At 37.7% G+C, this 13,927-nt stretch overlaps 1 protein-coding gene and 1 long non-coding RNA gene across 3 annotated transcripts; both read left to right on the forward strand.

Annotated features, from left to right (window-relative positions):
* Positions 1-4,628: 4,628 nt before the first annotated feature.
* LOC103947969 (receptor-like protein kinase 7) lies at positions 4,629-8,062 on the forward strand. Its single transcript, XM_009358964.3, has 2 exons — positions 4,629-7,231; positions 7,326-8,062. Exons 1-2 carry the CDS (start codon positions 4,678-4,680, stop codon positions 7,721-7,723), a joined length of 2,952 nt encoding a protein of 983 aa, XP_009357239.2. The 5' UTR covers positions 4,629-4,677; the 3' UTR covers positions 7,724-8,062.
* Positions 8,063-10,285: 2,223 nt separating this feature from the next.
* LOC103947968 lies at positions 10,286-13,318 on the forward strand. 2 transcript variants are annotated; one of them, XR_007257982.1, is made up of 3 exons: positions 10,286-11,363; positions 12,000-12,045; positions 12,144-13,318. It is a non-coding gene; the product is annotated as an uncharacterized LOC103947968 (long non-coding RNA). The 2 variants fall into 2 exon arrangements; XR_007257981.1 differs by lacking the exon at positions 12,000-12,045.
* Positions 13,319-13,927: the final 609 nt, after the last annotated feature.

Genomic DNA, 13,927 nt, shown 5'->3' on the forward strand with positions numbered 1-13,927 from the left:
CACATATAGTATGAACGTTTGTCAATTGCTTTTGGCTCGATATATATTTCAAATTGTAAGACCATCTCCAACACTGATGCTAAAACTTAAAATTTGTTTTCTAGCACCATTTCTTCCCTAACAGGAGCCTTAATCTAAATCCAAAAATAGGTCATAAAGCAATGGACCATGCTAAAAAGGAAGTGAATCTCACAAATTAGTTCAGCAATTACATGACATCAGAAGCTGCAGATGCAATATAACCCGAAGCCAGTAAGTTCTCAAAAGGCCTCGTGCTATCCCGGGTTCAACTCCACTGTAGCACGATATTGTTCGCTTTGGGCCCCGACCACGCCCTCACGGTTTTGTTTCTAGGAACACACGGGAGCAGAACTTTCCAGTGGGTCACCTATCCTGAGAATGCTTTAGCCCCTTTCTCGCTTAACTTCGGAGTTCCAATGGAACCCGAAGCCAGTAAGTTCTCAAAAGGCCTCGTGCTATGTAGAGATGGGAATATACATATAAGACTTTTAGGATCCACTCCCCTGGGTGATGTGGGATGTTACAATCCACCCCCCTTAGGGCCCCGACGTCCTCGTCGGCACACTTCCGGCCAGGGATTGGCTCTGATACCAAATTGTCACATCCCAACCCGGGCCCCCACCACATCCCGAGCTCAACTCCATTATATCACGATATTATTCGTTTTGGGCCTTGACCACGCCCTCACGGTTTTGTTTCTGGAAACTCACGAGAGCAGAACTTCCCAGTGGATCACCCATCCCTTTCTCGCTTAACTTCGGAGTTCCTATGGAACCTGAAGTCAGTGAATTCTCAAAAGACCTCGTGCTATGTAGAGATGAGAATATATATATAAGACTTATAAGATCCACGCTTCTAAACGATGTGAGATGTTACAATAATCGTACTACTACGACTGCTAGAAAGGGTGAGGCAATTGTGATTTTTGTGTCTTATCGTATTGTTGAATTTCCTCTGGCTCAAATAATGGGACTGCATAATTAGCAAACACAGTTGCGTGGAAAACTATGCCATGGATTAATATTAACAAACAACTCCGTCCCAAATTTTCTTTGGGATGTTTCAAATGTCGAGGACAAAAAGGAGAAAGTTCCAATCACTTGGACTTCGTTCACAAACAATTTTTTGTCGGAACTGGATCCCCTCCTGAGCTTAGAATGGAGATTCTTCTTAACAATTATTCGGACAGTTGAATTTTGATCTAACGACTCCAAACAAGAGATTACTCTAAAAATTATAATAATTGCAATCGTTGGATCAAGCTTGAACGATCTCAATATGCTGTTCATGAAAATTCCCAAAGTTCAAGAGATGACCTGGTTACTTTTTTGTCCACCTCTCAAAGAAAATTACACTTGTTTGGACTTTACCCACTAGGAAATATGAATAATTTTCAACATGGGTGGGTCTCGGGATTGATGACTAAAGGGTTAAATTCAGAGTCTTCTTCAACGTTTCTCAAAAGATATCACTGTTATGTACGACAATCATATCAATCTTCCAGAAGGTGGAGCCCACGTGTCACCTTGGGACAAATAGACTGAGTGCATTGAATCTTCCTCGAAGAATGACAAAATATTAATTAATAAATCTTCATAGAGGCGTGCGCGCGGGGGTAGGATTTTTCCTCATTCTATTATCATCTCTTTTTTTTTTGTTTTATTTTTATATTTTAAAAATAAAACACCGTAATCACAATCACTTAAATAAAAGAAGATAAAATAAAAAGAAATTATAAAAAAGATAGAAAAAAAAAAAAGAAACTAAAAGAGAAGAGAATTTTATTCTAATTGCAGAGTGCTACAACTACTTATTTTTGACTCTGGAAGAATAATAAACGAATGATAAATGTCAAGGTCGTGCCCATTGAAGCGCGTGGAGTGGGGGTAGTTGATAGGTCAACATTTTCCACGTTTTTGTGTGAACGAGTTTTATAAAGGTCAAGAAGGGCGGCTTCACGCTGCCGTGCTTAACCCATATTCTCCATTTGTTTGATTAGTAAGTCGCGGTCCCCACAATATTTCAGATATATTAACCCTTAAACTTTGTTTATAAAAATATAAAATTTAACGGTTAGAACGAATGTTCCATGCTCTGAAGCGTCATAAAATTTTGTATTTTTCTGTTTCGAAAACAAAAATAGTTATTTTCATCATTTGCCTCCTTCTCAAAAAATGAAAAACAAAATCCCTTAGGTAAAACAAAGCTATCGAATACTACGGGGTAATCTAGTGGTTGGGGACGAATTTCAAACCCATTTTTCATACGATATATCGTGGGTTCAATTCTTGTCGGCGGTGAATCGCATGATGGTGTTCCATTTGTTTGATTAGATATTGGTGGTCCCATACAATATTTTAGATATATTAACCCTTAAATTTTGTTTATAAAGTTGAACTGTTAAAATGAAGATCCAATAGATTGAAGCGTCCTATAAATTTTGAATATTTCTTTTCGGAAAATAAAAACAACTATTTTCATCATTTTAATTTTTTTTATCAAGGGATAGAATTTTTTATAATCTAATAGTAAAGTTTACATCTTCATCAAGAACATTAAAAAAAGAAATTTGGACCAATCTCGTCCCATAAAGAACCACCGTGCTAGGCAGCATACAAAGCAACATCATGGAAATAAGATTGATATTTCTCAAAAATTAAAAAAAAAATAAAAAAAATCCCGTAAATAAAACAAGCCTATCATATCTTATAGTCGGTAGGATATAATCAAACTTAAAACTTCGAATGCAAGAGTAAACGCTCTTACCAACTTCGTCGATCTGTATCAAGCATATAGTAGCTCCCATTGAAAATGTGGGACCAACTTGCCTAGCTTGTGATGAGCTTGACTACTAATTTTTGCCTTCTCTTGTTGTATGTTACAAGTGTAGATGCATTTCGTTAGAGTCATTGCATTTAGCTCTTGTTAACTTCAAGTCAAATTGAGATGACCCCCTTCCATGGCATGTCTCCTGCTTATTTAGCTAGGTCCTTCTCAGTTGCTTCCGCTACGGCTTCGACCAACAACTAAAAGTGGCACACAACTCACCTCATACAACAAAAAGAAGTGGAGAACAGAGGCAAAAAGTGGTGCTGGTACACAGGATCTCCTTTCCAGCAATATTATTCACATGCATAGCTTTTAAGCCGATCAGACAAAAATACAAGTTGGAATATTCCCAATAATTAACAAGATGAAAATAATAATAATTATTATAATATTAATAATATTAATAGTACAACCACCACAAGACAAGGTACCATAACTGGGTTAAATAATGCGGTTCAGAGACTAAGGCCAACAAACAAAGGCAATAAAATACATTTATAAGTGAAATACAGATAAGTTTGGAAAGCAGAATGCTTCCAAATTAATTTTACATAATCACGACAAACCGACCTTGATTAGAAAGTGGTTTACGTGCTGAAACAAAGCTCATTCTCACACTTTTTTTTTAAATAATTAATTTTTTGATGGATAAAATCTCTTTTGACTATGTTTTTAGAATGATGAAAACAACATTTTTTGACAAAAAAGAAGAGTTTATATTAGGATTGTTGATAAACTTTTTCATTTTTAGCTTTCGCTTTCTTTAAAAAAAAACTTGTTTCGTAATTACTATCAATTTTTCAAATAATTGCAAATAAAAAGTGGTTAAAATGAAATAGTTTTCAAACATCACAGTAGAGTGTTTGATAGCATTTATGAAAAGTGTGTTGTTTACTTCTATGGAGGATGTTATTTAAAGAAACAACTTCCAATTGATTTTGCTCAAAGATTTTTGGTAAAAATCTGAAAATGAAAGTGTTTTACCACTCAAGTTAATGAAACGTGAGCACTTCCAAATTCCAATAGGTCACAGCAGTTGGTTTGTAAATTTTGCAAATTTCTTAATGCTTTCGAGGCTTCCTCTTCTAATTTTCTCTTTTTCTTTTGGACCAAACGATATTATCTCTACTAATTAATAAAATCATTTTTATCAACCAAAAGAGGGTAAAAATATAACTTAGTCTTCTATCGCACAAAAAAAATGATGGGCAATAATTTAATTTCACATGTCCAAATTTTACTTTTTTTTTATTGAAACTTCACCCCTATAGGTGATGTTAAAATACCTCCAATATTAAAACAAAAAAAAAAAAAAAATAAACCAAAAACCTCCCACTCCCTCTCTCCTTCTCATTTTCTAAAAAAAATGTGTTCATACACACAAAGTGTGTTGTCAAATGCTAGTCTACATTAAGGAAAACCAAAGGAGAGATGGTGCGCTTAGCTTCACAATGAGCTAGCAATAATGTGGTAATTCGTCTTTAACGAGAATTGAACCTAAATCCTCTCACTTACAAATGAAGAGGAATATCACTAGACCGTAGTATAAAGCGACATCTTCTAATTTAGTCTTACGTAAAAAGAAAAAATGTAAGAGAAATCACGTTTGCAGACACTATATATGACGATTGAGAGTTAAATTTTTTTTTTTTTAATAATTTAGAAAGACACTACACTTTGAAACACAATCAACAGGTGGTTAATGATTACAACCACTCATTCATCTCATAGGTTAAAAATGGTACTCTCTTAAGACTAACTTCCACCCTTCTCTCTTCAAAAATCCCCGCACTCCCCAAAGTCCACTCTCCCGTCAACCCCACAAAAATGTCGTCATCGACAGACCAGAGAAATTCTCATCTCCCCCTCTACCTCCTCCTCTGCCTCCTCTCCGCCGCGGCGGCCGACGAGCTTCAGATTCTTCTCACACTCAAATCCGCGTTCCAAGGTTCAAACACCAACAACATATTCAACTCATGGAACTCCACCAATCCCGTTTGCAGCTTCGACGGAATTGCCTGCAACGAAAACGGATTCGTTCGAGATATCGATCTTTCGAATCAGAACCTATCCGGGTTTCTTGCGGCGGACGCAATATGCCAGCTCGAATCATTGGAAACGCTTGCCTTTGGGTTCAACTTCTTGGACGGGACAATCAAAGAGGACTTGAACAACTGCGTAAATTTGAAGTACTTGGACTTGGGCCACAACTCGTTCTCCGGATCGTTCCCCGACATATCATCCCTGTCCCGGTTAGAACATCTTCATCTCAACAACAGCGGATTTTCGGGTACTTTTCCATGGAAATCATTGGCGAACATGACGGGTTTGATTCGACTGAGCTTGGGAGACAACCCTTTTGATCAAAGCCAGTTCCCAACCGAGTTGTTGAATCTCAAGAAACTCAACTGGCTTTACTTGGCGAATTGCAGCCTCGGAGGTCCGATTCCTAAAGGAATCGGAAACCTCACGGAGCTTATCAACTTGGAGTTATCCCAAAACAATATGGATGGAGAAATCCCATCCGATATTACAAAGCTCAACAAGCTCTGGCAGCTCGAGCTCTACGGCAACAAGCTCACCGGGAGGCTTCCTTCCGGCCTAAGAAACCTCACCAACCTCGAAAACTTTGACGCCTCCCAGAATCGACTCGAAGGCGATTTGTCGGAGCTGAGATTTTTGGAGAACTCAGTTACCCTCCAATTCTACGAGAACAATTTCACCGGAGAAATACCTGCCGAGTTCGGGGAATTCAAGAAGCTTGTCAATCTGTCCTTGTACACGAACAAGCTGACTGGTCCTCTGCCTCAGAAACTTGGCTCTTGGTCCAAGATTGATTTCATTGATGTCTCTGACAACCTCCTGACGGGGAGTATTCCGTCGGATATGTGCAAGATGGGAACGATGAGAGGCTTGTTCTTGCTCCAGAACAACTTTACCGGCGAAATTCCGGCGAATTACGCAAAGTGTTTGACGTTGAAGCGGTTCAGAGTTAACATCAACTCGCTGTCCGGTGTTGTTCCTCCTGGAATTTGGGGGTTGCCGAATGCGGAAATCATCGACCTTACTTCCAATCAATTCCAAGGCCCGATTACTTCTGACATCGGTAACGCGAAGACGCTTGCGCAGTTGTTCGTCAGTTACAATCAGTTATCTGGTGAGCTGCCGGATGAGATTTCCAAAGCAACATCTTTGTTGTCGATTGTTTTGAACAACAATAGGTTTTCGGGGAAAATCCCGGGGACTATTGGTGACTTGAAGAGTCTGGGGACTCTGTATTTGCAGAGCAACATGTTCTCTGCTTCGATACCAAAGTCTTTAGGAAGCTGTGATTTTCTGAGTTACTTAAACATTGCTGAAAACTCACTTTCCGGTGACATCCCATCATCGTTAGGCTCTCTTCCAACCTTGAACTCTCTGAATTTGTCGCGAAATCAACTTTCGGGTGAAATCCCGAAGAGCTTAGGATCTCTAAGGCTAAGCCTTCTTGACCTATCACACAACAGGCTCACCGGCGCCATACCAAAATCTCTGTCGATTGCAGCTTACAACGGTAGCTTTTCTGGTAACTCCGGTCTCTGCAGCACGGACATAACCTCATTCCCGCGGTGTTCTTCTCGATCGGGGATGTCCAAGGATGTCCGGACGCTAATTATTTGCTTCTCGGTAGGTTTGGCAATCCTGCTTGCGTCCCTCACATGCTTCTTGTTCTTAAAGAAGGGAGAAAAGTACGAGGACCGTTCATTAAAGGAGGAATCTTGGGATGTGAAGTCTTTCCATGTGATGAGCTTCACTGAGGGTGAGATTCTTGATTCCATTAAGCAAGAGAATCTTATCGGAAAAGGAGGTTCCGGAAATGTTTATAGAGTTTTACTTGCGAATGGCAAAGAACTCGCCGTAAAACATATATGGAATACCAATCCAAGTGGCAGGAAAAGGTTCAACAGCACGAGCCCAATGCTTGCAAAACGAGGTGGGAAGTCCAAGGAATTCGACGCTGAGGTGCAGACGTTGAGCTCAATTAGGCATGTGAATGTGGTGAAGTTGTACTGCAGCATTACCAGCGAGGATTCGAGCTTGTTGGTGTATGAGTACATGCCGAATGGAAGCTTGTGGGATCGGCTTCATACATGCCAGAAGATGAAGCTTGATTGGGAGACGAGGCATGAGATAGCAGTGGGAGCAGCCAAAGGGTTGGAGTATTTACATCATGGCTTGGAGAGGCTGGTGATACACAGAGATGTCAAGTCTAGTAACATTTTATTGGATGAGTTTTTGAAGCCAAGAATTGCGGATTTCGGGCTTGCCAAGATTGTTCAGGCCACTGCAGGCAAGGACTCTACTCACGTTATTGCCGGAACACATGGCTATATTGCTCCTGGTTAGTCAAATACTCCATTCATGGAAATATTTTAGTACTTTTGAGTTCATTAATTCGTTATTAGTTGTGGCTAATGTGATTTTTAAATATGCAGAATATGGATACACTTACAAAGTGAACGAGAAGAGTGATGTGTACAGCTTCGGAGTGGTACTAATGGAGCTAGTGACGGGGAAAAGGCCGATAGAGCCAGAGTTCGGGGAGAACAAGGACATAGTGAGCTGGGTAAGCAGCATGCTCAAGAGTAGAGAGAGCATATTAAGTATGGTGGACTCATTTATTCCAGAGGTGTACAAGGAAGAGGCTATCAAGGTGTTAAGAATTGCAGTTCTGTGCACGGCTAGGTTGCCGGAGCTAAGACCCTCCATGAGAAGTGTGGTTCAAATGCTAGAAGAAGCTCACGAGACGTTTAAATTGCTCAAAATTGTTATCGGCAAGGATGATGCCGCTGGTAATAAGAAAATGGAACTAGCGAAGGGTATAGATAATTGAAACTAATCAAGACTCCGGCCGCGCTTTGAAAATTAATTGGTCGAAGCAGCCCAATTACGAGAGCTGAGATTGCTTGTAACATATTAGCCAGAGCCTGCAGATTGCATATAGATTATATATATATATATATATATATATGTTTGCAGTTTTGTGGATGTAAAATAGTTGCAGGACTTTTTGTCTGATATATGTATCTCCTACTGGCTACTACTAGTTAGTCCCCTTGTTCCCTTCAGGCTACTGTAATTTTCGAACTCTCGAGCCTAACTGAAAGGAAGGCTACTGTAATTTGTTTTTGTTGGGCAATTGGAACTTGTATAATAAGCAAGGTTTGCATCAGTGTAAGAGTTTGGTGAACGAATTTTACTAGAAACAGTCGTTCACACAATCGGTGGCTCCAATACAAGTGTGACCTCGACTGCGACTGTCCGAATCCGATTTTGGGTCATGAACTGCAGGTTCAAGTAACTGGGTGGTAGCATATTTGAGGTAGATCTTAAGATATTTAATGGTATATTGGTCTTGAGCTAGCAGCCTAATTGCTTGGTTGCTGTAACAAGAATTTGATTTGTTTAGTGTAAAACAGCATGGTGGTTGGAGTAGTAGACTCCAAATTCGCTTCACTTTGCTCTCTGGAACTCGATTTTGATATCATTTTGCCTCCTAAACTTGAAAGTCATCTCTATAAAACTCAAAATTCGGTTCACATTGTTTTAGATATGTTAATTTTAATGTGGGTTTGATTTGGGTGCGCCAGGCTAATCAATTTCTTTTTTATATTTTTATCTCTTTAGTTTTTTGCTTTTTTTTTTGTTTTTAACTCAATATTCTCTGTTGTTGAATATTAATGCATAATAGAGATTTATAATCAAATTTATTGCACATTTGACATAATCTTATAGAGTGTTGGGCCCCGCATATGTTTTAGGAGGCGATTTATATGTTTTAGTAAGAAAAGAGAGCCTACATATCAAAGTGAAGTGAATTTTGAGTTTTAGAAAGTAAAATGGTGACTTTGACTTACAAGAGCAAAGTGAGATCAAAATGAAGTTTGAGAAGGCGTAGTTACACATAGGCCTAATTTTCATTGCACTTCAGTGTTGTTAATATTCTAGTTCTTCATATTTTACCTTTACATTCAATTGCACCACATAAACAAGAACACCAAAAACATACAAATCAACCTACACGGACATTTGACCGCAAGAGTTCAAGAATTTTGGCTAAGAGGATCAATCTTTCGACTAGAAGAAATATTTGAGGCATACATCAATCTCTCTTTCCGTCCATTCCATTCCATGTTAGAGTAAATATAGAATTATAGAGAATAATCCGAATGATGACTTTGAAGTACGACTTGAATCGTTTCCTTAAAGTGTTATTTGCCCACACTTGAATGAGTTTGCTAAAGGGTTATTGGCAAATCACTTATAGGATACAACAAAGTATGAAGTATTTTACTAGCAAAACTGAATTGTATTTCCTTAGAAATAACAAAAAAGAAATTGTATGAATGTGATGGAGAGAAAAGAGAGCAAGGAATGTAGAAACAAATTTATGAAATTGTGTGTGAAACATTATGCCACAATAGGTATTTATAGGCATTAAAACACTCGTTCATCGAGCCCTTTCATTTTAGTTGAAAATATACAATTCTTCTTAATAGTGTTGACCCAAAAGACATATCTTCTATTTAATATTTCCAAAAAATAAATATTGACTAATTACATATTTTAATTTTACTCATACAATTTGAGTAAGCATCATGTCTTTTAATCAAAAGTTTAACTCGTGATAGATAACATTAATCCATCCATGGTCAAATTTTGGCCTATTGTTAAAAGCGAATAATTTATAATGAACATTTATATTTGTGATGAAATATCATAATTACCATCAGATATGCTGGTAGTAGTTACTTCAAATTACCATATTGTCTTTTGTAAATTCACCATGCCTTTGACCCGTGATGGATGTTTTTAATTTTATCTTCGTAATTGAACATTTGGAGGAGCGCGGGATATTAAAAATTTGGAAGGCTGCCCAAATTTTGGCATAGCGCCCAAAATCTCTCCCTCCTTACTTTCATTTCTCTCCTCACAGCTTCTCTGCCTTTCCTCTTCAGAAATTTCCAAATGCCTCCGCCTTTGCATACCCGAGCCCAATTCCACCTTTTCGGAATCAGAAACAAAACCATCTCTAATTGCAAATCCGGTGAGTTCCTCGCGAACTCGTCATCCCTTCCGTCGACTGTGCACCCAAGGCCATGGCTTATTCTGTAAGGTAAAAATCCCAAAGCTTGTTTCAATATGCTCATGTATGTGTTCTGGATATGAAAATCCATACGAGAATTATCTGAAATTCGATCACGGTGGTGGCTCCAGCGGCTCCTATTTAGATGATAGGTATGGGGGATACAACCGAAGCCAATCCGATTTGGGTTCGGATCCATATAGGAAGCAGTTTGATGCAGGTCCCGATGCGGGTATGGCGACAGTGTTTATGCTTACGGAGGTGATAATTCCATTCCTGCAATGGCTAATAATCTCGCCCCAGGTTCGTTAAATCTTCCTTCCATGTTTTGATTGTATACGATGCTTCTGATCAATTACATATGTCCTGATTAAATTTTGCGATTTCAATCCATTAGTATTATATTGGGCGGTTTCACATCTGGGTTCTTCGAGTTACATTTTTTAGTTGAAAGATCATTGACTTGCAGAAAATATTGATGATTTCTGAATTCTCGGGCATTTCTTTGTATTGGGTTTCTGTATTTTTTATCTATCTTTAGCAGCAATCAATCTTTTTCTTTACTTGTTTGATCAAATCTCTGTTACAAAGTTTACCCACTTGTGAATCTCTCTTAAAAATTAACTTCTTTTAAGTGAAAAATTCCTGTTATGGCTATATATGCTTTCTAGTATGTGATTCGGAATCTTATTGTATTCGAAATATTGTTTTTTGCTTCGTATAGATTCACTGTGTGTTACGATTTACACTGCACGTGTGTTTGGTAGTTAATCTGTTATCTGTTTGAAAAATCACAATTACAACAATAAAGGATTAGTTGGATAACAGATGCTTTGTAAAGATGAACAATTTTTGTTTACTAAACATGCATTTTCGAGTTTCTGAATCAGTTAATCTGTAGTTTTAGTTTTAGTACCAAAATGTATAAAAGAAGGTGAATTGATTCTAACATAGTCCTAGTTGGAGCAATTGTGTGTGTTTTTAGCTTACTTAATTGCATAGATGATGATAAAATTTTCGTATTAATTAACGTTAAATGTATGTCCATGGCGGACTATTGCATATGCAACATTGAGGCATAGACATAGCTTGTTGCACTTCTTTGTAATTTGATTAATACTGCTTAAATGATGTGACTGCATCTCTGGACAAAAAATTGGTTTTGCATGAAGATTCTAAAGATGCATCCTCCCATTAAAAAGGAGGGTCACAAGGTGACAAGTCCCTGGTTGTTTGCTTTGGGGAAATGCCAATTGACTTTGTGCCCACCGTTGGTGGAGTTTCACTTGCTGAAGCACCTGTTTTTAAGAAAGCTCCTGGTGGTGCTCCTGCTAATGTCGTTATTGGAGTCGCAAGACTGGGTGGTTCAGCAGGTTTCATAGGCAAGGTACATTAGATTCTGTGAATGCTGGTATTAATTTCTCCCCTTGGCTTTTGCCTTTCTTCCTAGGATTTTTGTTAAGAAGAAGGATTTCTCTAGTAACATTTTTGTTGAAGAAATGAAGTGTGTTCTGATGGGTTTAGGGTTAGCTTCTAGGGTCAGCTACCATAGGTGTATCTCTAGGGTAAGCTTAAGGCCATATTGTTGTAAATCAGCTTTTCCTTAATCTAAGGGAAGTGACTGATTAGTGTAAAGTAGATAAAGCTCTTTTCCTTAATCTAACGAAGGTGACTGATTGGGTGAAGTGGGTTAGATCTTGTTGGCTGTGATAGACAACCTTCTTTTCTTCCTTCTAGTTAGCTGCTTGTTGCAGCTAACTATCCGGTCCTCTTCCTCTTCTCTTCTCTCATATATACCCTATCACTTGTACATTTGAATATATGAATTACATTGAAACTTAAAGCTAGAAAATCAACAATTTTGTTCCACACATGTAAGAATAATGAAACATAGAAAGACGCTTTCAACCTGTTTACTGAAACCCTCCAGCCGTTCAACTCTATATTGACTTTGTTGAGGATGGCATGATGCAAATATGCATCTTTATCATATTGTGTATTTAACCCATTTCACAATCTCCAGACATGTATTCGAACGATGTTCTTTCATATCCCCTACAAGATGTGATGTAAGTTCATTTTACTTTAGCATCAAGTTCGTTAAGGAACTTTTAATTTACGTATTGAGGTAAAAGTAATTTGTATGTTTATTTTTCTTCTCATGCAGAAAACCGACTCATCTACCTTCGCCTTTTGGTCAAAGAGCTCTATGGATATTGAGCCAAGGCGTATTAGATTGTAGTTAAATAGTTACACTGCCAACACCCTTTTGGATACAATGACTGTTGCAACTGTATAGGTTGGAAATTACTGAGATGTATAAACATTGATACTTGTTTTGAGATGTATGTGATGCTTTGGTTCTATGTGAAAATTACTGAAGGTGGGCTGGATTAATCATTTCATGTTTCAGTTATATATGTGTTCATTTTGAGTAAGGTGGTAAACTACAGAGATTGACTTATGTGCCTAAACTTTTAGACTCGAGCTTGTATTTCATATTGATCAAATAGGCATGAGTAGTGTACTTACACGAGGGGTAGTGTTTCGTTGTGAAGTAATGCCAGCTGATTTCTCTGTGCAAAATGCATGAATATCAAATGTATTCCTTCAATCCATAATCTCTAATGAACTCTCTATCATTCATTTTGCGAACTTATTGAAATTTGTTATCAACGCCTGTTTGACCCTCTTTCTTATTTTGTTACTGTGTTATTAGGTCCCTGATGAGGCAGTTACAAAATGCACGGCCTGTGGGTTAGATTTTGGGGCTTTATAGATCTCAGGGAGGCAATATAGATCTCCAAAGAACTAAGAATGGTGTAAAACAGGTTCCCAATTCTAGTTACCAGGTTTCCAAATCATCTCCCCATGTATGAAATTGATTTTGTTTAACTTGTCTTGATGTCTTCAACTGGAGAAATAGAATTAACAAATCCTGAGGCGAAAGTTCATTATATGATGCTTGGTCCTGATTGTTGGAAATTTTGGGTAACTGTTGTCAATGTGGAGAATATATCTTTGTACCGCCCTACAAGTGAATTTCGTGTTCTGGAGGATGCTATATCTAAAACAATTACTTGGTCATCAAAGTACGTCGGAGTTGGAGAGTAATTTTTGTTCGTACTTAGACTAGAAAATGGTACTTTGGCACTACATGGATAGTACTTTATGACTTTTGTTGTTTATGTATTCATTAAGTACTACATGGATAGTACTTTATGACTTCCGTTGTTTATGTATTCATTTGGAAGCTCAAGTATTTTTAAATTATGTTATAATATTATCAAGTATTTTTTAGGTAGTTATTATATTGTAGTAAATATGCAATTTTGTTGGTTATTTTGTACTAATATATATATATATATATTTGTTAAATAGTTTTATTTTTTTTTAATTTTGGAAAATAATTTATAACGGGCATTAGCTATGGTCAATTAGTAATCGACAACGGCCATAGCACGTGGTGTTAGATTTCAATCTACAACGGGTACAATTTGTGGTTATATTGCATTTGACAACAGTTATTGCCCGTGGTAAAAACTGAGACTTTTTATCACATTAAGAATACTAACGGGCATAATATCCGTATAAAATTGCAATTTATCGTGGACTTTCACTGTGATAAATGAACTTTTTTCTTCTAGTGGTACTCGCTTTTCTTCGTCTCCTTTTGATTGAAACGTGATCACCTCAGAGCATGAAGGTTCGCTCACACGCTAGAACAATTACGTATGATGACATGAATGCTAGAAGAAAGTGTTTCACTCGGTTTTCACTCCTCTAACCTTGCACATATACAAATTCCTTGCCATAATATTGTTGGAAAAAGATAGCAGACCTGCTTTAAAACCAGCAGTATATAATGGATGTGAGAAACAGGTCTACAAGTAAATTGAACACATTACACATTACACTTGTCTAGGAAATTAGTCAGTCACAAAGGCTTAC

The sequence above is a fragment of a genome, unplaced genomic scaffold (assembly GCF_019419815.1).
Source record: "Pyrus x bretschneideri cultivar Hongxiangsu unplaced genomic scaffold, Pyrus_bretschneideri_v1 Contig2, whole genome shotgun sequence".
Taxonomy (NCBI): domain Eukaryota; kingdom Viridiplantae; phylum Streptophyta; class Magnoliopsida; order Rosales; family Rosaceae; genus Pyrus; species Pyrus x bretschneideri.